Source organism: Trichosurus vulpecula, chromosome 2 (assembly GCF_011100635.1).
Source record: "Trichosurus vulpecula isolate mTriVul1 chromosome 2, mTriVul1.pri, whole genome shotgun sequence".
NCBI lineage: Eukaryota > Metazoa > Chordata > Mammalia > Diprotodontia > Phalangeridae > Trichosurus > Trichosurus vulpecula.
This window is the reverse complement of record NC_050574.1, coordinates 111,350,729-111,378,153: the sequence shown is the minus strand read 5'-3', so window position 1 is coordinate 111,378,153 and position 27,425 is coordinate 111,350,729. Positions and strand designations below refer to the sequence as shown.

At 39.5% G+C, this 27,425-nt stretch overlaps 1 protein-coding gene across 2 annotated transcripts in view; it reads right to left on the bottom strand.

The window, feature by feature from the left end:
* Positions 1-3,004: 3,004 nt before the first annotated feature.
* The window catches only part of RAB30 (RAB30, member RAS oncogene family), a 112,474-nt gene continuing 88,053 nt past the window's right edge, over positions 3,005-27,425 (bottom strand). For both annotated transcript variants that reach the window (XM_036744601.1, XM_036744602.1), the window contains exons 2-5: positions 23,095-23,195; positions 16,197-16,280; positions 7,420-7,603; positions 3,005-4,816 (exon numbers count right to left, since the gene is read on the bottom strand). In XM_036744601.1, coding sequence (XP_036600496.1) covers positions 4,566-4,816; positions 7,420-7,603; positions 16,197-16,280; positions 23,095-23,187 — 612 coding nt within the window. In that variant the 5' untranslated portion in view covers positions 23,188-23,195 and the 3' untranslated portion in view covers positions 3,005-4,565. The remainder of the gene's footprint in view (positions 4,817-7,419; positions 7,604-16,196; positions 16,281-23,094; positions 23,196-27,425) is intronic.

Here is a 27,425-nt window from a genome sequence, read left to right as displayed (position 1 = left end):
GGATTTGAAGTCAGAAGACCTAGCTTAGAATCCCAAATCTTTTATTTACTTGTGTGTGACCTTGGACAAGTCACTTCTGCACTTTAGACCTCAGTTCCCTCCTCTACAAGTTGGGCAGGTGGGACTAAATGGTTTATAAGATACCTTCCTTCTCCAAATATTATGATCCTATTATCTCACTTCCAAAAGAAAAAGAAACAGCTGGAAAATTCTTGATCTACAAGCTCTTTTGGGGCTTGAATGTAAGCTCTCGACTCCCGTGCCAGAAATGGGCTTTGATGGCCTTGACTTTAGATTAAATTTTCTACTTGTCCTGTTAGTTCCTACTTAAAGAGCCAGGGCCAATATAGCTTTCCTGGCCACCCTTGAGAGGTGACAAAAACCAGTTCCTCATCATAAAAGTTAAACCTCATGAGAAAGTGGGGACAAAATTCCCTATAAGCTTAGGAGAGCAACTTTGTTATATATGTAAACTATTTCACTTGAGGGATGAAATGTAAACTTTTCATTGCTTTTAATTTTCTAGTTTGTTTCCAATGGTTCTTTTACACATTTATAAAAGACAAATATATCTGCAGGGAATTGGACTGGAAATTAGACTTGATCTGTTACAAAATCAAATGTGATAAAAACTAGTTAAGCTCTTCCAGAAATATTGCCCAAAGAATGTGTATGCAATATATGTAACTTGGTGTAGTAGAAAGAACATTGGACTTAGAGTCAGGAGACACCTGTGTTCAGATCCTGGTTCCCACATTACTTATGCAAATATGGACAAGTCACTCAGTCTCTTGGAGGTTTAGTTTCCTCATCTGTAAAATGGAGGTGATAATACTTGTGCTGCCTACCTCTCAGCCTTGTGATAGAACATTTTGTAAGCACCACAGAAATGTGAGCTGTTCGGGTTTATTTCTTAATCATAGCCCCATTACTAAGTAATTATTACTGGGTAAAAATATTTTAATATCCATATTCAAAATCACTGGGTTCTACATGTATGGAAAAAAATTGTCACATTTTCAATGTAGTTTTTCTCATCATAACAGATGCAAAGATCTTGAGTGAGAACTTAAAATTACAAAATCTCAGGATTTGAAGAGAGCTTGGAGGTCATGTCATCCAATGTGGACCTGAGGAGGAATCCCTAGCAGTGGTTGTCCAACCTCCACTTGAATCTGAACTGATAGGGACAGCTAGGAGGTGCAATGGATAGAGCACTGGCTCTGGAGTCAAGAGGATCTGAGTTCAAATCTGGCCTCAAACAAGTCACTTAACCCAATTGTTCCCCCCCTCCAAAAAAAGTTTGAACTAATGACAAACCCACTTCCTCACATGGTAGCCTATTCCACTTTTCAGCCGCTCTGTTAGGAAATATTCCTCATATGGAGCCAATATCAACCTCTCCACAACTTTTCCCATTGATTTTTTTCTTCTCTATGGGGCTGAGACAAATTTTTTCCTCTATTTCTCCATATGATTTTTTTTTAACCTGAGTGTAGGACTTTACACTTAAATTCATTGAATTTTCTTCTATTATATTTAGCCTCATAGCTCTAGCCTGTTGAGACCTTTTGGTCATCCATATAAATTATCCCTCCAAGCTTCATGGAATCCCAGTAGCATGCTGTCTATACCTTCATCTAAGTCATTGATAAAAATACTGAATAGTACAGAGTACAGGGCAAATTCATGGGGCACTCCACTAGAGATCTTCCTTCACGTTGACCCAGTCACTCAATCTGTTCCAAATCCACCTAATTACAATATGATCCAACCCACATATCTCCATCTTATTCATAAAAAAATTATGAGAAACTCTTATCAGCTATTTTGCTGAAATTTAGGGTAACTATATTTACAGTATTCCCCTGATCTACCACTGCCTAGCACGTAACAGTCACTTAATAAATATTTGTTGATTCATTGATAGTCTAGTAGTCCGGTCAAAAGTAGATGAGATCATCCTTTCATTTTCTGAGTGCTCCATTCAGTTCACTTAGCTAAGCCAACCTTGGCTTAGAAGTTGGTGGAAATGATGTTTTTGAAGTCAGAACACCTCAAAAGGATCTGCACCTCACTTGTACCCAAAACAAAAAAAGACACTGTTTTTATAGGCCATTGGATCCAACACATTGGCAGTGACATTTGTGTGAGTGGAGAGATTGGAGAAGTATGGTGAGGAGAGAGCAGTGTGGCATAGTGGATTGGAAAATAAATGTTGGAAGGAGCCTGGCTTTGATAGCACCATTTTTTCAGAGTCATAAAATCTCTTTATCTTTTGCTTCAAAAAACTTACCTATGGCTATGCTGCAAAGTAACAGCAAGAGTTTAGGTCTTAGCATTCTTGGGGCATTTGGAGGGGCACTGAAAAGATGGAGCAGACCTAGAGGTAGGGAGGACTGGAAATGATGTCATATGAAGACTGGCTGAAGGAACTAGAGATGTTAGTGGAGAAGAGAAGACTTTGGGAGGTTGACATGATAGCTTTCTTCAAGATGTAGGAGCTGTCATGAGGAATTTGACTTGTTTTGCTCAGTCCCCCTCACCCCCTTCCCAGAAGGTAGACCTAGGAGCAACAGATGGAAGTTGCAGAGAAGCAAATTAAAATTCAGAGTAAGGAAAAATTACCTAATAATAAGTTATATCCTAGTGGAATGGACTATCTTAAGAGGTATGGGATTCAAACAAACAGGATCTATTCCTGAACCAACATCTGACCCAGTCCCTTTAGCCATGTGTACAGCTCCTCAGATGGAGAAGTCTAGATGAAAAGGAAAATGGGCTACCCTCAAGCCCAATGAAGGAATGCCAGAAATGTCTTTTCAATACCATGTTATGATACAATTCAATTCATTAGCTTTTGAATGTAATCTTATTGGGACTGAGGTCCTCTTGCATAACCACAGACTCACACGATCCCCTTGTTCCGTTATCCATCCCCTGTCACATCCTAAATAGCACACTGCAAAAAGGTTCACAAGGATTGACAACATACAATGGTAAATTTGTTTCCAGTTTGCATTTACGTCAATGAGTAAAATGAAACATGTTAGATATATGGCACTAAAGAGGGCATAGCAAAAATAAGGAAGTGCTTCCATTTTTAGTTGGCTTAGCCAAGTTATACATACATAGGAGTTGGAGACTTAAAACACAAAAGCAACAAGAAATAACATGAAAGGTGATGAATCAGAAAGTTATTCTATCACATGGAAGAAGTACCCAAATCATAACTGAACTTGCTTCTATGAACTAGAGTTTCCTAAGGTGATTGAGACACACACGAAAAATAGTTCTGGATATGTCTCACCTATTTCCTCACTCACTTAACAACATATTTTTTAAAAACCTACAAATCACATCTGGTTCTTGGTGGGTATGGCAAGAATTATCTCAATAGGCATTAATTATTCAAAGGCTTGGTGGGCTGCCATCAAGACTGTGCTCTGCTTTGAACCCTGCATTGTCATCAGTAACCACAGTATTTTGGTCGGCTGTGCTCTATACATTTAACGCTATCCTTAATTTCTTGGAGCTAATTTGTTACCTTAGAACAATATTACTTATTTGCTGAACTTTTTTTTTTTAATCATTTTCAAATGTTTTCCTCTACATAGGGTTGGGGTTAGGGAGCAAGGAGGAGGAGTAAAGAAGGAAGGGCAAAATGGCGGACAGTAAGGAAGAAGAAATGGTTCCCCTTTGCAACACATCAAAAGAGAAGTATAGCTCCTTCTGAACAACTCAGTTCTAATTTAGAAAAGGAGGTAATGAGACGTTGAGAAACAGCACTTTTTATCATACTTCCCCTATTTATTTCTACATAACACATTCAGAGGATACTAATGTAGTAAAAGGTTTGGTCTAAGGAATTGTCAGCTGAACCATTAGCACCAAAAGGAGTCACCGGGCCTAATAACCTTGTTAACCATGATTGTTACTGTTGGTTGTAGATCAAAGGTCCTTTGAATTTCTCAGTTCCAAAGTTCTTGAAAGGGTATATGGACAAGAGATATAATACTTTTCAAACTCATTATGGAGTCGGTGCTGAAAATCCCTCAGGACGTGGCAGACCCACCATAGATATTGTAGTTGGCCTTCCCAGTGTTCGTTTGGCTGGCAGGCTAGAAAACTGAGGTGCTCAAAGGATCCCAGAGAAGACCCTACCCATTCACCAAGTACTAGGAAGAATCACTCCTTTGGAGGGCAAAGGAGGGAAGTTTTCCCTCCACTTAGTCCAGAAAGGCTGGCTTGGGGGGTTATTTTTTGCTTTTTTAAAAACAAAAAGCAACTATCACAGCACATGCTCAGCATCTCAGGGAGTTCCTAGTGCAATCTTCCTCTCACTCCAGCCCAAGCCTGCAAAAGGGTCAAATCATATGAATGTTCTGCTAGTGTTGGCCTGTGGACAATGCCCTCGGCCTGCCATGCTTTTTTAAGCTCAGGAACCTGGAGAAGTCAGAAGGTCCAAAGAGCAAGAACCACCATCTTTGCTCTACCTCCCAGGAACTCCTGGCCTATCAGAGCAGGCATGGATTCTTTTTTCCTTCTCTGCCTTTTACCAGCTTTTAATTGAAATTACAACAAGTCAAATAGCTGATGCTTTTCCCTTCTCCTGGTAAAGGGGAGGCCACATTGTTCACAAGAGTATTCTGCCTGGCCTCACTGATCAGTCGGCATGCCAAGTCCAGGAATAGTTTCTCCACATTATCAGACTCCTTGGCTGAGGTTTCCAAGTAATACATGTCCTGAGCCTCGGAAAATTCTTCAGCTCTTTGCTGAGAGACTTCTCTCCTTTCAGCTAGATCAATCTTGTTGCCTGTAGCAAGAGAAAAAAAAAACAGAGGAGTCACCATTTAGAATTTAATGAGCTCAGAAATATCTCAATTGAATTCAGGCCTTGAAGTCAACTCCAATTGGTGAGAAAAGAAAAGCTTACAGTTACTCTTACTGCCATTTATATTTTAGAATGCCACTGCCACCTAATGTAGTCTTTCACACAGAACTAACTGGCTCTTACCCCTCTAGTCTCTCTACATCTTCATTTAATGTCTTTGGATGAAATCCCAGAAAGCAGTGTTTTGACTCACAACCTTTGAAAGGTCTCTCTGTGATGTAAAACCTTCATTTTCCAGATATTGTGACTTACATTTTTACCTGGTAAAGTGTTTCAAGCTTTTATCTACATTGACCCAAATAAAGGGGTTCCAGATTTTCCTTAGTTATTTGCAAGTTTTTCAGTTAAGCATATAGACTATACTATTGGAGGTTTATAACAGTGAGTAAGTCTTGCAGCCTGGAACCATGAGCCACTAAGTTAAGTCAATCAGCCAGCCACTAAGGAAAAACCCAGCATTAAGATTTATACTGTAACAGTGCCAATAATTCTGTTGCCTGGATTTCCAAAATTTGGGTTGCTATTTCTCATTTGGTGAGACTGCAGCAAGCATTCTTAACAGCCAGGCTTGCTTTCATTATTGAAAATTGACTACTAGCACTTTTACATGGCTGCTAAAGAAGGTAGCTCTGAGGGACAAATTTAGAAGTCAAAAATGGTCTTGGTATATTTCACTGAAAATCTCATTTCTGCTTAGAGCATGTACCATTTCAGGAAGCCGAGCCCTTTCAGAATGCAGTTCTGACTTCCAAAAGATCAACAAACAAAACACAGCAATTTCCCAAGTGGGCTCCTCCAATAATTTCGAATTGTATAAGAGCAAGATTAAATGTGAGAAGGAAAAAATAATTGAAGCCACTTAGATGTTTTACTGATTTAAACAAAAACAACTCACATTTCTTTAGTGTTCTGGTATACAATGACTTGCTCCAGGTCTTACAACTTATTAGGTAAAAACATTATCTTTTTTAATCTTCATTGGTATTGTATAAAGAAAAGGCTTAAGGTAGAAAGAAAACCAATTAAGCTGGCTGTACCATAGCCACAGCCCTGGGGTGGACTTCTTTTTAGTGCTATGCTTGATCTCTACTGGCCTAAATCCCAGAGCTGCTGGGGTGAAGGGTAAACTGTGCATGACTGCTGATCAGAACTCCCTTTTCCCATATTTTCTTGACCTTATCTCCTCAACCTGATATCCCTTTAAAATTCACAATGTCTTCTCCTCAGGATGTCACTGTGAGGTGAATAGTTAAGAGTAGTGCCATCTCCATTTTACAAATGAGGACACTGAGGTTTCAAAGTGAAGTGACTCACAGAGTTAAAATGCATCAGATTCATGATTTGTAGGAACACAGATTTAGCACCGGAAGGGCCCTAGAGATCACATAGGCCAAGGTCCTCATCTTATAGTTGAGGAGATGACCAGAGATGAAGTGACCTGCCCAAAGTCATATAAGTTATAAGTAGCAGACTAAGGATTAGAACCCACATTTCCTGATCCCAATTCCTGACAATGAAATACCTTGTAAGTTACCTCAAGAGATATATTTTATAGTCTGTGTTTCCTAGAAATTTGAAGTCATCTTTGTGGATTATGAAGGCAATAAATGAGAGAAAAGTCACAGGAGGGCAGGCTCTATTATTAGCTGTGTAGGGGGAGCGAGGTTAGGTGGAGAAGGGGATAGAGCACCAAGTCTGGAGTCAGGAAGACCTGAGTTCAAATTTGACTTCAGACACTAGCTGTGCAACCCTGGGCAAGTCACTTAACCCTGTTTGCCTCTGTTACTTCTTCTAAAAATGAGCTGCAGAAGAAAATGGCAAACCACTCCAGTATCTTTACCAATAAAACCCCAAATGGGATGACAGAGAATCAGACAAGACTGACAGATGACTGAACAAACTTTGAGCAAGTTATTTCATTTCACTGAACCTTAGTTGTCTTAACTATAAAATGAGTATAATATTCACAATCTATCTCACAGGGTGATTGTGAAGAAAGCCCTTGTAAAGAGATTTGTATATGGGAACTCCTGTTACCCTTGTTATTAAAATGGATTACAAGGCATGGTTTTAGTACATTGACTAAATCTCTGATACCCAAGGATCAGTATCTTCTTTGCAAATAAAGACAAAGTCATTTTCTTGGTATGATAGGAGCAGTGGATTTAGAATCAGAAATTTGGGTTTTACTGACAGCTCAGCCACTTACAAGGTGAATGAATAAGGGACATGCTTTCTTCAAACTTAAGTTTCTTCATCTATAAAACAGGAATAATAACCCTTGCACTGCTCCTACCTTACAGAATTGGGAGGTTCAAATGAGATTTTATTTATATATTTATTTATATAGAATATATATAGTATATATTTTATTTATATATAGATATATATGATAACACTAATAATAAGATAGCATAGGATATATAAATATACACACACATATATATATAAGGCCTTATAAACCACAAAGGCCAATGTAAATGTGAACTCTTTATTAACATGAGTTATTTTTGAGCCTCACTTACCCACTAATACAGTGATGACCTTGTTGCTGGCATACTGCTCTATTTCTCTTAGCCATTCTGGAAGACATCGAAAGGATTCCTCACAGGTGATATCATAGGTGAGTATCAAGGCATTGGCACTGCGGTAGTAACTCTGGGTAATTGATCGGAATCGTTCTTGTCCTGCCGTGTCCCAGATCTGCAGCTTTGGGGATATAAGAAAAGGAAAGTGTTGGGGACAGAAAGAAAGCACTGGTTACTATGCCTTCATTTGGAAATGGCAGGGCTTCCAACCAAATGCTTCCATAGTCATTTTCTATCCGAGAAAGACACATAACACTTCTTATATCTTATGAGTGTTTTAGGGTGGGAACCAGAGAGTGAAACGAGGGACGAAGATTCTTTTTTTTTTATTTGTAGTTTGGGTTTTTTTTTTCCCCCTGTGCTTGCTTTTTTTTAAAATCCCTTTTCAGCTTTAGTCCTCAAAGATTTTTAAATTCAAGGCACAGAAGAGTCAGACATTCCAGCTTATTCCCTTGGAAGCTGAAGGGCCATGCTCTTTCATGTGACTTTTAGCATTTCAATCAGCAATTGGAGAAGCAAAACAGAAAACCTACAACCCTTTCCAATTCTCCATTTAAAAGGCAGTTATTAACATATATCCTCAGCTGATGACTACAGGAGCAACATGTGATAAGATCAAACAATCCACAAGCATCACTGTATAAAGACAAAGGTAAAACAGTCCCTGACCTCTGGGAGTTTGCCATTTAGCTAGGGGAGATGTACAAATAGAGACCTATACAAAATATATATAAGCGAATTGGGGGAGGAGGGGAGAGACATCAGCGGCTGAGTCAGGAAAGGTTTTATGTAGAAGGTGATTCTCGAGCTGATCCTTGAAGGAAGCTAGGAATTCTATGAGGCTTAGGTGAGGAGGTAGTGCAGGTCAAGCACATGATTAACGACTAGTAAAAAGGCCGATTTGGCAGGGCCACAAAGTTCTTGAAGGAGAGTAATGTGTAATAAGGCTGGAAAGGTAGGATGGAGCTGAAGGACTTCAAATGCTAAACAGAAAAGTTGAAATTTAATCCTAGAAGTAATCAGGAGCCACAAGAATTTGCTTAGGAGTGACATGGTCACTTTAGGAGAAGTCACATTGGCAGCTGGAGAGACTGGAGGAGAGACAGAGGCTTGAGGCAGGGAAACCAATTGGAGGGCTAGGCTCCTGCAACAGTCCAGGCAGGTGGTTAGGAGGGCTTGATCTAGGGTACTGGCTCTTTGAGGGGGGAAAAGGAGGTGTCCGTAACAGACCTTGGAGAGGTAGAAACAAGATATGGCAAATAACTTGATAATAAGCTCTTTCCTAATAATTTACTAGCAGTATGACAACAGGCAAAGACAAAAGGAAGACATAGTAAATCTCTCTGTGGAAGTTTGTCTATACAATCCCATGATAATGGGGAAAAAATGGAAACTTGCACATACCACAGCAAATTCATATGATATTATATATTACTGTGTATGAGTACCTTATTCCCTTACTATACTGTAAATTTCCAGAGGACAGGAACCATGTCTAGTCATGTCTCTTCTCAATTTATTATCTATCTGAGTAGATAGCATACCACTCTGCAATCAAGAGGCACTTAATAATTGTTTGTTGAATCAAATGAACTTACAGCATGAAGGATCATGCGATCATGGATTTAGAACTAGGAGGCACCTGGTCTAAATACCTCATTTTACAGACGAGAAATTGAGAGTGACTACCTATGCTAAAAAAAACCAGGCATCTTTCAAAGTATCGTAAAGTCAAAATAGTCAGATTTGGTTTTCCCTGGTTTTTCTGAGAAGGAGATGGGGAACAATGACTCATTCATCCAAACGTATGGAAGTAAATGCAGCCAACATCAGAACTGTGAGAGATGAGAAATGTTTAACTGAGTATTATCAGTCTGGACAAACCTTGCAATTGGTGATGGCCAGGAACTTTGAGCACAAAGGAACTTGGAAATGGATTGGGCTTGACACTTGCTCTGGGAGTGTCTCTTCCAAGACAACTTGATGACTGGTCACTTATCACCCAGTCCTCCCATGGTACACACAAATATTAGTGGTCTGTAAATCATCTCAGCAGTCTTCTACCAGATCTTCTACTGACTCTATTTACATTCTATGTAGTAGACATGTAGTTAGTACATGTCTTAAGTTCTTTTTAAGTTTCTCTTTCCTGGGGTCAACTAAGTAATGCCTGATTTGTGACCCCAAACTAAGGCCAGCAAGTATTGCTTACCCTGAGTTCATGTTCTCTCCAAGGTCACGGAAACCTGACTTTCAGTCAATTAGCATTTATTTAGATCTGGCTATGTGTCAGGCACTATGCTAAGCCCTGGGGATACAAAGAAAGGCCAAAGACAGTCCCTGCCCTCTTGGGTCTCACAATCTAATGGGAAAGACAACATGGAAGCAACAATGACATGCCCTGAGTAATCAGGAATTTGGGGTCTCAGGTTTTGATCTGATGGTTCAAGGCCTGCAATGATCTCTACTTTTAATTGATGAACTGTTTAAACCTACCATAAACTTGGCTTCATTCTAGCACTGACAGTCTCTCCTATGGTCACTTATTACACTTCTTAGGTCCCAAGATTTCACTGATTTCCATGGTCCATCAGATGAATGTTCCTGTTAACAGTGCCATTTAACCCAAGAAGTTATGCTGACTTCCAGGGCTTCCTTAGGGCTCTTCCAGACTCGGTATGCTAAAGCCTTTGTTTCTCTTCTTTTTAACTTTATTCCTTTAGTCAGTTGTAAAGTCCATTTTTTTTTAACCCCAGCCTCTTTCTTGAGTACATTAGAAAGGCAGGAGAGTATACTGAAGAATGGACTTGGAGTCATCAGATCCCACTCCAACACTAACTAGCTACATGACCTTAGACAAGCTATTTTACCTATCTAAGCCTCAGTTTAGTTTATTTATAGAATGGGAGGTTTTGTGGGGAAAGCACTTGGTAAATTTTAAAGTGTTAAAGATAGGAGTTACTATTATTTAAAAGAAGAAAGGTAAGGCCAGGCAAATATGGGTAGGGAGGCAATCAAGATGCCCCAGTGATTAGGCACGGGCCAATGGCAATAGGAGACACAGAAAAGATCTCAATCCTGAGAATTCTCTGAAGGTTTGCTGAGTCCTTTTCCTGCCTAGGGTCTGAAAAATTGAAAAAACAGTTCATGTTTCCACTAATTCTATGTGGCCTTGGTCAAGTCATTCACTGGAGTTCTCTAAGCCTCTGTGGAAAGTAATAACACTTTAGTTGCTTAAAGGCAGGGACCTGGATCAGATGATTCATGATTATAATCTCAAAGAGACAGTGAATATCTTAACCCCTGTGTTCTCAGTTCTTGGAATACCCACAATAAGTATGATAGATACTTGATGTTCTTCCAGAGGAAATGGTTCTTAGCCCTGGAGTCTCTGGCATGTTCCAGGCAATGCTACTATAGATTTAGAGATGGAAGGGACTTTGTACATCTAGCTCAAAGGTGTCTTTCTGTAGATGAGGAAACTGAGCCTCAGAAAGGTGAATAACTTGCTCAAGGACATAGGTAGGAAGCGGCAGTGAGGCTGCAAACTCGGGTCTTCTGATCCCCTCTTAGTCTAAGTTACAACTGAACTACCATTCCATCTTCCAAGCTGCACTAGAAAGAAGACCTCACTGAGTCCGAGGCCCACCTCAGCTGTTACAAGCTGTATGACCTCTGACCAAGCTTTTAACTTCTTTGTAACTCAGTTTTCTCATGTGTAAGAATGGAAACACTTACGACTAGTCACCTAAATGCTACAAATCACTGGTTATAAAAAACATGCAAATCAAACAACTGTGAGGTTTCATTTCACATCTGGCAAATTGCCAAATATGACAAAAACTTTCTCATGACAAACCTAAACAGAACGTGAGCTCCTTGAGGGCAGACTTCATTTCACTTTGGGGGCTGTTATACTGTTTTGGGGTTTTTGTCTTTGTATATCCCCAGGTATAGAGATCCTAGTAAAGTGCCTTGCATGTTCTGGGTGCTTAATAAATATTTAAATAAATAATCAACAAAGTTCTCTTATTTTTTTTTTCTCCACAGGCCCTGAAATTGATGTGCTAATAGCTTAGAGCTGTTTTTAATAGTAGGTCCCTTGATTTATGCTCAAACTAATGCTATTTATGAACTAATTAATAAATCAACATCTATTAAATGTTGTACCCCCCACTGTGCTAAGTACTGAGGATACAAAGAAAGGCAGAAAAAACTAAAACAATCCAATCCAATTTAACTATTACTATGGCAACTTAAGTGCTACTATATCCTTCTCTAATCCACAAAGCATACATGTTAAGCACCTACTATGTGCAAGGTACTGTGGCAGGCACTGAGGATACAAAGACAAAGAGGCAGTTAAGTAGTACCTGGAGTCAGGAAGGCCTGAGTTCAGATGTGGCCTCAGATATTTACTAGCTATGTGACTCTGGGCAAGCTACTCTGTTTACCTCAGTTTCCTCAACTGTAAAGAGGGGATAATAATAGCACCTACTTCCCAGGGTTGTTGTAAAGATCAAAATGAGATAATAATTATGAAAGTGCTTAGCACAGTGCTGGCACAGAGTTTTATTGTTATTGTTGGGTCATTTCAGTTGTGTCCAACTCTGCATGACCCCATTTGGGCTTTTCTTGGCAAAGATACTAGAGTGGTTTGCCATTTCCTTCTCCAGCTCACTTTACAAATGAGGAAATTGAGGCAAACAGGGTGAAGTGACTTGCCCAGGGTCACACAGCTAGTGCCTGAGGCTGGATTTGAATTCATGAATTTGAGTCTTCTCCAGGCCTGGCCCTCTATCCACCGTGCCACCTAGCTGCCCAGCATGTAGCAGATGCTATGTAAATGCTTATTCCCCTTTTCTTAACTGAAAATGACCCTTGCTTTCAAAGAATTTATACTACACTCAAATGTCTCAGCAACATGTCAAATAAATTATTTCCCCAATTATAGTATTATAAGGACCATGATTTAGAATTGGAAGAGAGCATCTGGTCCAAGGATTCTTATTTTGTGTCATGGACCCCTTTGGTATTCTAGTGAAGCCTAATGGACCCCTTCTCAGAATAATGTTTTCAAGTGCATAAAATAAGGTAAAATAAATAGGATTACAGGGTAAGCCATTTGTACTGAAACAAAAATGTGATTATTTTCTCATCCAAGCTTATAGACCCTTAAAATCCATGGGCCTCTTGATATCTGGGGTCCATGGACCTCAGGTTAAGGACTCATAATCTAGTCTAACCCCATCATTTTATGGTTAAGGAGCTAAGGCCCAGAGGTTAGGTGACTTGTCCAAGGTCACCCAGGTAATAAATAGCAGAACTAGGATATAAACCCAGGACCTCTAACTCCAAATCCTAAATACTTTTCCACTGTATGACACATTTATATAAGTATTGCTGGTGTCCTCAAAAGAAAGTGGATAAATGGTGTTGTTTTCACATGTATTGATTCACTAGTTTTATTTTTATAGGAAGTAGCTGTTACAGTGACTCTAGATAAGTTACTTAACCTCTCTAAGTCTCAGTCTCCTTTCTGTAAAATGAGGACAACAGTACCTGTAGTACTTATATTACACGGGGTTAATTGTGAGGTTCAAATGAGATAAAATATACAAAGCACTTTACAAATTTTAAAACACCATATAAATGTCAGACCTTCTAACTACTAAGGTACCTCAACAAAAATAATGTTCAAATGAGGACTGTAGACATCCTCTAATCAAGCTTCCCTTATTTTCAAAGATGATTAAGGAGAAGTAAAATATGGAATGAAAGAAAGCATATGTACAAAGAAATCCTTTGTATTCAACTTCTTTCTTTTTAAGAGCCTATTCCTAAGGTTTCCTGGGTTAGCAATCCCTTCCCCTCTTCTTCTGCAAGCATCAGAGTTGCAAAGGCCTTCCTCTACCCGATTCTCTTCCTCCCTCCTCCCCCTTCACTGTCACCCCAGTATGCTGAGCTTTTGAATTTTCTATTTGGCATTCACATGGCTTTCACATCCTGCTTTTGTTTTCCAGTACACTTAGCACACCATTCATTATTGTATTTGGTATGGATTTCATTGCTATGAGGTACTAATTTGAGGAGTAGAGCCAGCTGACTGCAGGGGCTCCCAGGACAGCCTTCCAAAAGGCCTGCCCCTCCACTGTTTCTATCCCTAACTCAGGAAACCAATAATTTTAAAACTAACTCTCTCACACTCACTCTCTCTCTCTCTCTCTCTCTCTCTCTCTCTCTCTCTCTCTCTCTCTCTCTCTCTCTCTCTCTGTTTCTGTCTCTCCTTCCCTCCCTCCCTCTCTGCCTCTGAATTTTTCTGTGTCTCTCAGCACAATGTCTCTAAAGCACCTAATGTGAAGGAAGGATTTTATCTTAGAAATCCAAAATGTTTAGTGTTAAATCTTCAGTGCTTCAGTCAGTATCTTAATACTTATTGTTTTCAGTTGGAACCTTGGAGCTGCTATTTTTATTATAAATGCTTTTCCTTTAAGGGACCTCAACTTCACTGTAAAATCCAACCACCCTCATTTCAAGACCTCTGTGAAGTGGGGCAAAGGGCATTGCCAGAGGAACGATTCTATACTGATGGAATTTCTGGTACTGTAACACAGTAGGGATTTTCAAGTAAGGGGCCCTTATCAATACTACTAAATGACTCAGTTTACTTAAAAGGTAAGTCCTGTAGGTTTCTAAAAGTTGATTGGAAAGTTACTGTTTTGAAGTCAAAAGACATACAAAGAATTTGTAGCTAGAAGTAGGGTGTAGAGGGACCAAAAAAAAAAAAGATCTATATATGACCTGCAGTTATTAATAGAACATAATCTTCAGTGGGCTCTTTTTATAAAGTCCATAGGAGACAGTACTGTTTAGTAGGCTGAATCTAGGAATTACTAAATTGTCTCTAGTATTTCATCTCTGAAATAGGATAATTCAGTTTTAGGGCTGAAAGGGACTTTATAGACCTTCCAGTCCAGTCCCTTCATTTTACAAATGAGGAAAATAAAAACCACAGTAGGGAAGTGTTCTTCCCAAAGCTACTTAGCTCATGTATCACAGAACCAGGGTTCAAACCTAGTTTAGCTCTAAATCCAGCACTCTTTCCACCAAATCACAGTTGTCTCTAAGATGAGAGATGCTGGGCTATTTTATAACCACCCCCATTCTAATATGCAGAATCTTCCCTTTCCCTACGACAAAAATTGTGATCCATATTGACTTACCTAGGATCATGGAATCAGAAAACTGGAAAAGGCTTGCCCAAAGTATAAATGCCCTCAACAGCCTAGCTCAAGCAATGGTGATCTGTATTCTGATTCAGCACCTTGGATGATGGGAAAAGGCAACCTATTTCATTTATAATACCTCATATTGTTAGGAAGTTTTCCAAATATTCAGTCAAAATCTGCCTCCCTATCATTTCAATCCACTGAATCTACTTCTGCCCTTTGGGACCAACCAGATGATGTCTAGTTCCCCTTCAGCATCATAGTTCTTCAAAGATCTAAAGAGAAAAATCAAGCCCCATCTACAGTCTTCTTTTTCTATGCAAAACCTCCCCAGGTTCTTCCACTGATCCTCTGATAGAATAGTTTTAAATCTTCAATCCATCCCAGTCACCATATGTTAAAAGCATCCCACCTGCTTTCACAGCCGTGCTGGAAGGACTCTTTTTGTTTTTAGAAATAAACACCTTCTGCATGGGCTAATGGTTATAGTTTACTTTTTTTTTTGGAGGGGGGAAGGCAGGGCAATTGGGGTTAAGTGACTTGCCCAAGGTCACACAGCTAATGTGTCAAGTGTCTGAGGCCAGATTTGAACTCAGGTCCTCCTGACTTCATAGCTGATGCTCTACTCACTACACCACCTAACTGCCCCTATAGTTTTACTTTAAAAGGCAAGTTTAAATCAAGTGACTTAATAGAATACATTCTGTTATACTATATATATATATATATATATATATATATATATACACATATATATACACATATATATAAAACATATAATGTATTACATATATAATTTATGTCATATCATCTATTATATATATTTTTAAAAAAAAAATCTCTCCTTGCCTCAGTTTCCTCATCTGTAAAATGGGGACAATAATAGTACCCATCTCTCAGGGTTGTTGTAAGGATCAAATGAGATATTTGTAAACTGCTCAAACATACATATATATGTGTATATAAACATGCATGTGTATATAGAGACACACATGTTATATATACATACAATATGAAATATGTGTACCATCTATGATATATATATATATATATATCACATGTGGTATCCATATCATATGGTATACATTTATGTGTACATATATAATGTATTATAGACAAGCTGCTGGCACAGTGGATAGAACACACAGTGGATTACTTGCCTGGAGCCAAGAAGATCTGAGTTCTAATCCAGCCTCAAACACTTACTAGTTGTGTGCCTCTGGGGTAAATCACTTAATTTGTTTGCCTTAGTTTCTTCAGGTATGAAAGGGGAATAATAATACCTACCTTCCAGAACTGCTGTGAGGACCAAATGAAATAATAATTGTAAAAGGCTTAGCACAGTGCCTGGCACATACTAGGCACTATGTAAATGCTAGCTATTTTTATCATTGTTATCATCATCATCGCCAACAATAAAGTTAACTATTCCCCTAACTTCACAAACAACACAATGAGTGTCTCATTAAAATTCTAGAAACTTACCTTGACTTTCTCACCATTAATTTCAACTGTTTTAATCATAAAGTCAACCCCAATTGTGGCTCCTTGACCTGGTGGGAAAAGACCCTAAAAAGAAAACAGTGGAGTTAAATAAACTCTGCAGTAAAATGGTGCCATACCAGACACGTAGATCCTTTGTCTGAACTGAGCTGATAGGCTGATGTTCCTAAATGCCAGGACCAACCTAGTCATTCCCCCTGCTCACAACCAAAACTCTTTTGTTTGACATGTGAAGAAAGCCCTTCACAGTCTGATTCCAGTCTACCCCAACATCCTCACTGAACCCTACTCTCCCTCACAGACCCTACAGTTCAGCCAGACTAGCCTACTTGGTCTTCCTCATACACAATATTCTATGCCTTGCATGCCTCTCCAGGTCTGGATTGCATGCCTTCCTTGACTCAGCATCACAGAATCCCTAGGGCTCAGCTCAAGCACCGCCTCCTTCATGAGGCCTAGCTGGATTCTCTCCAGGTGCTAGTTCTCTTTGCCCCCAAATTGAATTACTTCATATATATTTTCAATTTACTTGCATATGTTCATGATTTTTTCCTCTTGTTGGAATGTAAACCATTTGAGGACCAGGACTGTTGAATGTTTGTCCTTGTGTCCCCAGGGCTTAGCACAGTACCAGGCACACAGTAAGTGCTTAATAAATGATTGTTGATTTGTCTTCTGTAGAGAGACACTCCTGTTTCTATGAGGGTTGCCTCATCTTCACCCTGACCCTAAAATATCTACTCATTCTGAGTAAAGGGGAGAAATACTAAGCAATTAAAAAGCCATCAAAATAAAAATGAGAAAGGAAAAGAAGAGGTGGGACTGAAGCTAGAAAAGGCAGGAAAGGATTGCTATTGAGACAAGACCATGAAAATCTAAAAGTGAATATCAAGAAGTGTAGATAAGATAACATGAAATACAATCCACGGGATGTTGTAGACAAGAGATATTAATCAAGAATTCAGGATGAGGGACATGGTCATGGAATTAAAACCATGTATAATGATTACAATCAAAATTGGAGTTTCCCCTATTTTTATGACTTCCTGATACCTCCCTCACGTGGCATTTTGTTTTGTACATCTCTGCATGTACTTGTCTAATATTTTTGTTGCATTTTGTATGTAATATCTTCCTAGTAGACTATAAATTCAGTGAAAGCACAGTATTCTGCATCCAGCTGGTATCTAATAAATGTCTGATGAATGAATGACTGGATGAAACTTGATTTTTTAAAAATTTTATCTATCATCAAAGGCATAACTAGAGAGGGAAGAAGTAGAAGGAGGCAGGAAAGGGATAGGGGGCTAAGTTGAGGGAATCGCTCCCCCCACATTCCTATCATAACCTGAGTGAAACAAAATATAATAATCAAGTTCCAAGAAATATGCAGTGTCATCTGTACTCAATCATATCTCTGCATCACTCACTGTACTCAAGTTGAAGCACTGAGGAAAGATCCAGCTCCCCTTACTATTAGCATCTGCTTTCTTCCCCCCAAACTTCAGCTGCCTCAAGGAAAAAAAAACAACCCTCCTACGCACCTGACCAAAAAGCAACACTTTTCTTTCCATCTATATGGATAACTCTTCCAATGATGCAGGTCCAAACCCATCCATACCGGCCCATCATGTATGTATTACTGATTTTTAACACCCTCTGCCCCATTTTTTGCCATCCTGCCAGAGCCACTGCAGAAAGGAAAGGGGCTTACCCAGGACTGAGGAAAATTTTGTACTGTTCTTTCGTTGCATGGGTTGCACAGCCAAAGAATGCACCACCAAGCAGCATAGTGAGGAGCCTCCCTTCTGCTGATAGGTTGGTCCCAGGCAAGCAGACACATTCTGCTGCTGGGACCATTCTCAAAGCTTTTTCATCCTGGCATGATTGGCCAGAGATGAGGCTCCAGTGGCATAACCTTTGAGAATACAGAGGTGCCCTCCACACTATGATAAAGCATTGGAGTGTGACTTTACTCCTCAAAAACGTTTCCAAATAGAAAAGCAGCAGTGTGCAACCTTTGAATGGGAAATTGGAGCTGGAGGAAGAATGGGGCAAATGTTTCATGGAGGCATCTTAGGGTAATGAAAAGAGCACACACAGGCTTGGGAGCAAGGAGACCTAGGTTTTTGTTTTCATTCTGCCATATGACCAGCCATAGTAACACTAACCATGTGACCTGGGGCAATTCATTTCACCTTTCCATCTCAACTTCCTCATCTCAAGAATAAGGCTAATGATCTCATTTGTGCTACCTCCAGAAATAAGAACAGAAATAGCTCACGTGTAAATAGGACTTGATCACTTGCTAACCGTTTTCCTCATAATAGCCCTGTGAGGTGCGGTAAATACCTAAACGCAATCATTGTAAGGAAAATACTTTGTAAACCCTAAGTACTACCTAAGTACTTCCTAAAAATGAGCTAGTTTTAGAGTCTCTTCTTTTTTATTTTTCAATTCAACTAGCATTGATTAAGTGTTCTACCATAAACAAGGCACTATACTAGGTACTGAAGATACAATCACAAAATGAAATGGTCCCTACCCTTCAGGCACTTACACTCTAAGGCGAGGGGGAGTGGGGAGCAACATGTACACAATTAAATTATCAATATCAAGGACTAGACTGTTTGGCTCAGTAATAGAGCAGAAAGACTGCTGGATTTGAACCCAGGCTTGAATTCTGACTGTTGCCACCTGTGTATCTTTGGACAAGTCCCTCAACCTCTTTGGGCTCCTGGCTCCTGCCAAATGGGGGAGAGGGGTGGGGTTGAACTCAGTAATCTTCAAAGTCCCTTCTAATTCTAAAACTCTGATCCTATGAATCTCCCAATTTCTTTATGATTTGCCCCTGCAAGATATGACTGAGGTCAAGGTCATAAGTACAGTCTTTTGATAGGCCATTTGAGGATGTGTATCTAGAGAGGGTGGGGGTGGGAAGAAGACTGGGTAGAAGAAAGGGGAGAGGATAGGAATTATGGTCCCTTCTACACTTAAATATTTGGCAGGGTAGATGGTAGAATGCAAAGTATGCTAACTCTGGAATCAGAGGACCTAGTTTCAAACCCTAGTTCTGATGTGAATATGTGTGATCTTGGGTAAATCATTTAACTTCCTGGGCCTCTGTTTCCTCATTTGTAAAATGAAGAATTAGACTAGATGGTACCTGTGCTACCTTCTAGCTCGATATCTATCATCCTGTGATTTCATGATCATGAAATGATGGGAATTTCCAAACAAAGGGAGCTTTATCTTGTAGAGTCTTAGATTTTGAAGGAATCTTAGCAGTCATCTAGTCCAGAGGTATCAAACACGTGGCCCATTGCTGCCCACTGGAGCTCTCCAAACCAGATTAAGATGTATTTGGAAAATATTTAACAAAATAAATAAAAATACAATAGAACATAGCTAACATCAGAATGCTATTTTCTAAGTCAATATGTAATGCACAGGGATCTTTGTATATGGGTTAGTGGCCCTGTTTCTATTTGAATTTGAAACCACTGATCTAGCCCACTCCTCTATCTAGGTGAAGCATGAATCCCCTCAACAGTATTCTTGACTAAGTGGCCATCCAGCCTGTCTAGAAGTACATCCAAGGAACTAGGGACTTGATGCTTAATGAGGACATCCATTCTAATTTAATGGTAGGTAACTATTTCTTGTAAGTGGAGGGCTTGGTATTCTTCAAACTTGGCACAACACAATTAATTAATCTAAAGCTGGCAAAAATGAATTAAAGATAACAATAAAAATGATAACAATAAATAGCCCTACAACCACCCCACTCCCAAGTATTCCTAGATTCCTACCAACAAAATTAACATGGACTATGTTAGGGACTTTTTAACTGGCAGCTGTAACTGGGTCATCCTTAGTTAAGCTTGTCCCTAACAAGAGAGCTCTTTAATTAAAGTTTGCCCCTCCCAAACAGAGCCTGGAACCAACAGAAAATGTTCCCCTGCATGTCTGCAAAATATGTAAATGTAAACATTCATAACTTTACACACAAATATTGAAGTAATTTCATTCTCATTTGGCTCAACTGAATCAAAGGCCTGCCAAGCTTCAAGTTTATAGCCCCAGCTGTTTTGTAACTTAACAGATGCCAAAAAAATTTTAAAACTTCTCAATGTTCTTCCCTGTCTTTTTTCCAAATTCACATAACTAAAAAAAACAGCTGAATCAAATTTGTTCAAACCTTCTAGTGAGCAGAAAGTACTGAAGCAAAATGCCTCTTTTTTTTAAACTTTAAGAGTGAACAGAAAACCAGAAGAGAAGAATAGGCATGCAGTGGGAGAAGGGAATGCAGAATGAATCATGGAAATGGAAAGTACTTTAAAATTTTCATTATATAATTGAGACTTTTAAAGATGTGGTTGTGAGTCCTATAGAATCACAAAGGCTGAGAATTATTCACAGTATTCTAATTACTGGACTGGCAGTGAAAAGACCTGAATTCCAGCTCAGGTTCTGGTTCACCAACACACCATTTCATCTTAGGCAACTCAGTTGTTTCTCTGGGCTTCAATTTCCTCTTCTACAAAATGGGCAAGGTGATGGCTAACATCCTTTTCAACACTAAAAAGCAGATTTAATCCAATAGAATGTAAGCAATTTAAGCACAGAGAATATTTCTTTTCTTTTATAATTTTTGTCTTTTTTATTCCCAACACCTAACACAATGCTTTGCACATATTAGGCTTTTGGTTGGTGGATTGCAGTCTTCACCTAGGCACCCTCCATTAACCACCTCTGTGATCAAGACATAGAATTGATGCTCTTTTTGTAGTTTCATTCACGTTTGAGCAGCAGAGGAGATTGCTGAGGTTCCCGTGGACTGAAACCATTTCTTGTTTCAGTCAAGTTTCCAGTTGAGTTCTGGGGCTGATTAGGCCTAAATGCCTGTTGTTTACTACTTGCTTTTATGATCTCACACACCAAGAGAAGAGGGAAGATGGGGAGGGGAGAACCTAGCATTCAGTTTCCAATTAACTTAATGGGGAAAACCGTGACATTTTCCCAATGACCCCCTCAGCTAATCCTCCTCCAAGGTTACCTCCTGGCTATGTTACCCAATCTGCCACATGAATTTTCCTTTGCCCCAGTTTAGAAGTCAGGCTTGCTCTTTTCCCAAACCACCTCTCATAAAGGCAGAAGAAACACATGGATTTATATCGGCAGAGCCATCTTTTCATTTTCCTCACAGAGATAGCATGGTGCAGTGGAAACTCAGCACTACGTTGGATCCAAGTCCTGACTCCATCACTAACTAGCCATGGGACCTTGGCCAAGTCACCTCATTAAGTCTGTTTCCTCATCTGCAAAATGAGGGTGATAGTGTATATGAATTTTGCAAGCGTAATATGAATGTTAACTAAAAAGTTGGGAGAAATACAGAAAGACAGTCAAATTTAGAAGCCTCCTTTCTTTTAAACAAAAGATGTTTGAAACTGATAAGTAATAGTTCTCAAAGCCCACAGTACAAGGCTTCTTTAAATGATGCAGGCACTGGTCTTTTTAGTAGAGTATTTATGTTTATGCCAGGTAGGTATGCAAACCAAATAACATGCCATTTCAGCACAGGTTTGGTCCAGAGAATATTTCTGGGTTTTCATTCCAGCCAAATAATTTTAGGAGAAATATGTAAATATGATTGTGAATATATATACATATATACACACATTAGGTATGTATGCATGCTTTGGATCCCAATATTATCCAAATAATATCCAACTCAAATCCAAATGTGTTTCTATATATTCATATACATACATATGTATGTGTGTGAGTATATATGTGTGTATACATATATATGTTCATTTAAATTTAAAATGGTTCACAGGACACTTTGTGTGTTTGTATATATGTATGTATGTTTAGTACTGGATTGTCATTTGGATATTAAAATATATATACATATATATATATATTTTTTTTAGGTGCATAGGCTAGAAGGGACTTTAGAGACCATCAAGATGTACAGCTACTTCGTTTTACAGATGAGGACACTGAGGCACAGAGGTTAAGTGACTTGCCCATGGTCACCCACTTGTGTCTGAGATGGGATTCGAACCTGGGTCAGAGGAAGTCCAGTACTTCCTCTGAGTTTAGTGTTCAACACAGTTGGAACTAGGAATTCTAGCAGGAGGGCAAAGAACATGACATATGTCAACAAATTAACTTTGTAATTCAAAATATGAAAGTAATCCAAGAAGTAATTAAGACAAATTCATTTGATCAGATGGGAATTTACCATTACAGAGGCTCACAGATGACTTATTCCCACAGCACGGTCTGGTAACTTCCTATTTTAGCTAATTATTCTCGATAAGGTGTTAAATTCCTAGTTTGTAACTAGGTGTTTCTATACTACTAAGTCAGCCCATGTTAAATTTTGTGCCCTCTAAATTTTGTGGTCCTTAAGCAAAGCTGAGATAGCCCCAACTTAGTTACAGCTCTGGTCTTCAAAATAGTTTTTGGTTCTATTGTACTATCCAAGTCTCCCATTTATGAACAAATGTTTATTGTTGTTTTAGTGAAGTCCCACATCGATGTGTCATTAAAAACAAAACTGTTTTTCTCATTCATTCTAAGAAGTAACAAATGGGTCTAAATAGATAGCCCATGGAGTTTTGTTTGTTTTTTTTTTTGCCTTGCATTGTCACAAATATTAGAAAAGTCTGAGAATGACTGATCACCATATAAACCTGCTACATTTGGAGAGACTGAATTAGAAGTATGAGCCAATGCTGGAATTTTGGAACCAGTTACCCACCCCATCAACTGTCCTTACCTATGACTAAAATTAACACTCCATTCCTCCCCAGACTTCTCCATCCCAGGGCAACTCCTTCTGTCCTTGCCAAGAGCACCTTACCTGAGTAAAACGTCGAACTAGGCACGTCTTCCCCACACCAGCGTTTCCAATTAAAACAATTTTGAACAGGAAATCATAATCTTCCATACTCATTGACACAGCTGCAAGCCAAAGAAACGCAATGATTAGGAGGAATTGTAGAAAGCAGCTCAGTCAGATGGGACAGGAGAGGTTTATCTACTCTATTCCCGTCTCCTCAGTAACCACAGGCCTGACTCATCTGAAGAAAAATATGACTTTCCTCTTCAGGTCACACCACAGATCTGAGAGTGACAAATATGTTCTGTCACTGGTGACCTTTAGTTCTCCAGGCAGTCAAAATACAGGTCCTCAACTGATAAGTTCTATTTTCTTTTGGAGTGAGAAGGAGGCATGGGTTCAAGGTCCGAAGGGAAATACAAAAACACTGTTGGTGCGTGTGAGATAAGACAGAGATCACTAGAAAGCTTGTTTTTTTGGTAGGAAAGAAGTAAGATGAGAATCAGAGGAAGAGGACTGTGAGCCAAAGTTAAGAGGTGTCCTTGAATCCCCCATAGAGCTTTGGCAGAATGGAAGTTCTTTGAGAGCAGTCACTCTGCTTTTCTCTGTAACCCCAGGGTCTGGAGGCAATGAGGCATAGTGAGATAGAGCCAGCCTTAGAATCAGGAAGACTTGGGTTGACTCTTACCTCTAAAACACACTGGCTGTGCCACCCTGGATAATTCACCAAACTCCCCCATCCCAGGCAACTCTCTAACACTAAAAGTTCCAGAGCAAATGCCGGTCCTCATTGAGGGAGGAAATTTCCTCACCAGAAGTTCTTTACACCTATGAAATCACAGATCTGGGTTCCTCTCTGTACTCAAATCCCGAACATCTTGCCCTACACCTAGTACATGCTTAATAAATGCTTATGGAATTTAATTGCTTCTTGCCTGTCATTCATCATATTCCCTGTTCTAGTGTGGTTAAATGTCCCCCTCTCTTATCTGGGTCATGTGGTAGAGTGGAAGAGCCCTGGCATTAAGAGTCACGAGACCCAGATTCAAGTCTCAAGTCTGCCAATTCCATTGTTTTCAGCCATTTTTCAGTTGTGTCTGACACACTTCGTGACCCCATTTGGGGTTTTCTTGGCAAAGATATCAGAGCAGTTTTCCATTTCCTTCTCCAGCTCAGTTTACAGATGAAAAGACTGAGGCAAACAGAGTTAAGTGACTTGGCCAGGGTCACACAGCTAGTAAGTATCTGAGGCCGGATTTGAACTCAGGTCTTCCTGACTCCAGGCCCAGCATTCTATCCACTGTGTCACCTTGCTGCCCAATTCCATTGTTTAAGTGATTAAAAAAAATAAGACTTGAAGAGGTTAAATAATTTTTATCAGAATTCCATGGTTTAAATGATAAACACTATTTAAGCTCTCTAAACCTTATTTTCCTTAATTGTAATAAAATAATAAATCAAGTCCTAAATGGAGCAAGTCCCAGAAATGGAGAGCTCATTACCTTCTGAGACAGCATGTATTATTTTGGGACAGCTCTAATTGTCAAGAAGTTCTTCCTTACATGGTGTCAATATCTGTCTTCCTTTAGCTTCCATCTGTCTGGCCTACCTCGGTCTATCCTTTGGAGCCAAACAGAATGTCTCTCTCTTCCCTATTATTGCAACTAGATGGCACTGATGACGATGCTGGACTTGGAGTCAGGAAGACCTAAATTCAAATCTTGCCGCAGATATTTAACTAGCTACGTGGCACCAAGCAATCCCCTACCCTCTCTCAGTCTCAGTTTGCTCATCTGTACAGTGGGGATAATAATAGCACCAAACTCACAGGGCAGCTATGAGGATCAAATAAGGCAACATATGCAAAGTACCATGTAAATCTTAAAGCTCAGCTTTAATAAATGCCAGCTATCATATTCTCCTTATGTAGCAGCTTTTTAGACATTTGAAGACCTCTGTCATGTTCCCACCAAGTTCCCCCGCCCCCAAGCTAAAAATGCCCAGTTCTGACAGTCAATCCTCCTATGACACCATTTTGAGCCCCTTTGCCTCCCTAGTCACGGGCTTTATCAGACGACTAAGGATGACAATTCCAGAGGACCTTCTCTCTGCCACCTCAGAGAAGTGATAGACTCAGACTATAGATTGAGGGTATATTTTTTGGGACACAGCCAATGTGGGAATTTTTATTTTGCTCAACTATACTTATTTGTAACAGGGAGTTTTTTTCCCCTCAGTTGGGGAAGAAGGTGAGGAGAAGTGAGAGGGAGAAAATGCCAATCTGAAAATAAAATTTAATTAAAAAAAAAGACGACTAAGCATGGAGTGAAACAGAGGCTACATCCTGCTTAAAGGCAAAAGGCTACTTGACAGAGTTAGGGGTAGGTAAGGGATTGGGAAGGTAGAAACAACATACCCACAATGGTGGTCTGTCAATAGAAAGTGGCAGTGAGGACAGGCCAAGTCGGGGAGGTGGGGAGGGGCAGGGAGCAGTGAGGTGGTGGGGAGAATGTGAGCTAAAGGCAAACCCTGCTGAATGGAAACCAATTCTAGAGCCTTAAGGGCAAAATCTTGGAGATCATTCCAAATGGATTCTGAGGTCTCCTTGGAATGATTACAGACAACTTTGCCAAGGTCCAGATGCTGTTACAACCCCATCAAGAGGGGCCACCTTCTCAGCCTGAGGGCAAACATCAGAGCAACTTCAGCCAACTTCATTAAATATTTCTCCTTTGGAGCATCTGCTTATCACAGAAGAAAAATTGGCTAGATTATTTCCTTCCCTTTCCCTCTCTCTTGTCCCTTGAGTTAGAAAAATCATCCGGAGTCCAGGGGAAAGCCAATTATAAGAAGAATGAGGGGCCTCTTTCATGAAGTAGTTTTGGTTGGTGGAAATAATACAAGACCCGGAACCAAGAGTTTGGTTCAAGTTCCAACACCAGCTGTGTATGACCTTGGCCAAGTCACAGAATGTTGGAGCCAGAAAGGATATTCCAACACAAATTGTTGGAATAAGGAATGAGAGAGCTAGATGGGACCTCAGAATAATAGAGTTAAACTCAAATAGAAATAGATCCCTGTGGCCATATGTTGATTTAGAAAACCACAAATTAACATTCTATGTTGTATAGTATTTTTATTTATTTTGTTAAACATATCCCAATTACATTTAATCTGGTTTGGGCTGCATTTGGGAATTTTACAGATAATGAGCTTGATGTCTCTTAGAAGTCTTCTAACTCATAATTGTTTAGAGATAGCATGGTATATTCAAAAGATCTCTAAGGAAAAGACCTCTTATCTTTAAATCAGAAAAACCTTCAAATCAGAAGTTTGAGTCTTGACTGACACTTATTATCAGTGTGACCCTCAGGCAGGTCACTTAGCCTGAGCCTCAGTATCTTTGTCTATGAAATGGGAATAAGAATGCTTGTGCTATCTGCCTCACCGGGTTGTTGAGAGCTAAGTATCTCATTAATTGTAACTCACTATAAATATGAGGTTATCATTATTATATTCCCACTTTCCCCAGAGGAACATAAGCTCCTTAAGGGTAGAGAAGGCTTTTTGTTTTGTTTTTTATACCCTAGCAACTAAGCACAGTGCCTTGCATATAGCAGGCACTTAATAAATATCCATGAAATTGAACTATTATTATTTTATAGATAAGGTAACTGAGACCCACTGACATTAAGGCATTTGTCTAAGGTCACACAGCCTAGTGGTAGAAGCAGGCCCAGAACCTACGAGTCTCTTGACTGTTAGTCCTATACTCATCCTACTAAAAAGGTTGATTTCTACCAGATCACATTGTCCTCCAAGACCCACTTTAGTACTTAATTGATTCCTCTAGCAAATGGACATTCCTTCACTATCCAAAAATGCACAAACACTCCCTAAGCACCTATGACATCGTATACACTGCACTAGGATCTGTGGGAGATGCAAAGATAAATAAGAAATACCCCTGGTCCATCAATTGAGGAATGGCTGAAGAAGTCGTGGTATATGAATGTAATCATCCTGCTTGTCATTTCAGATTAGAGAGAGGAAATTTCCAGCTAGGAGATTCAAGGATGTCTTCATAGAGGAGGAAGTGGCATTTAAGCCAGGCTTTGAAGATAATTAATAATGAAGGCATCTCACATTTATACCATATTTTGCAATTGAGAAAGCACAAGGAATTCTCATCAACCCTGTGAGGTAGATGGTTCAAGTGGTCTTATCTTCAGTTTACAGATGAGGAGACCGAGTTTCAAAGAAGGTTAAGTAACTTGCCCAAGGTCATAATCAACTAACAGAAGTCGGATTTAATCAGAGAACCTCAACTTTGGAGGGAACCTGAGACAACT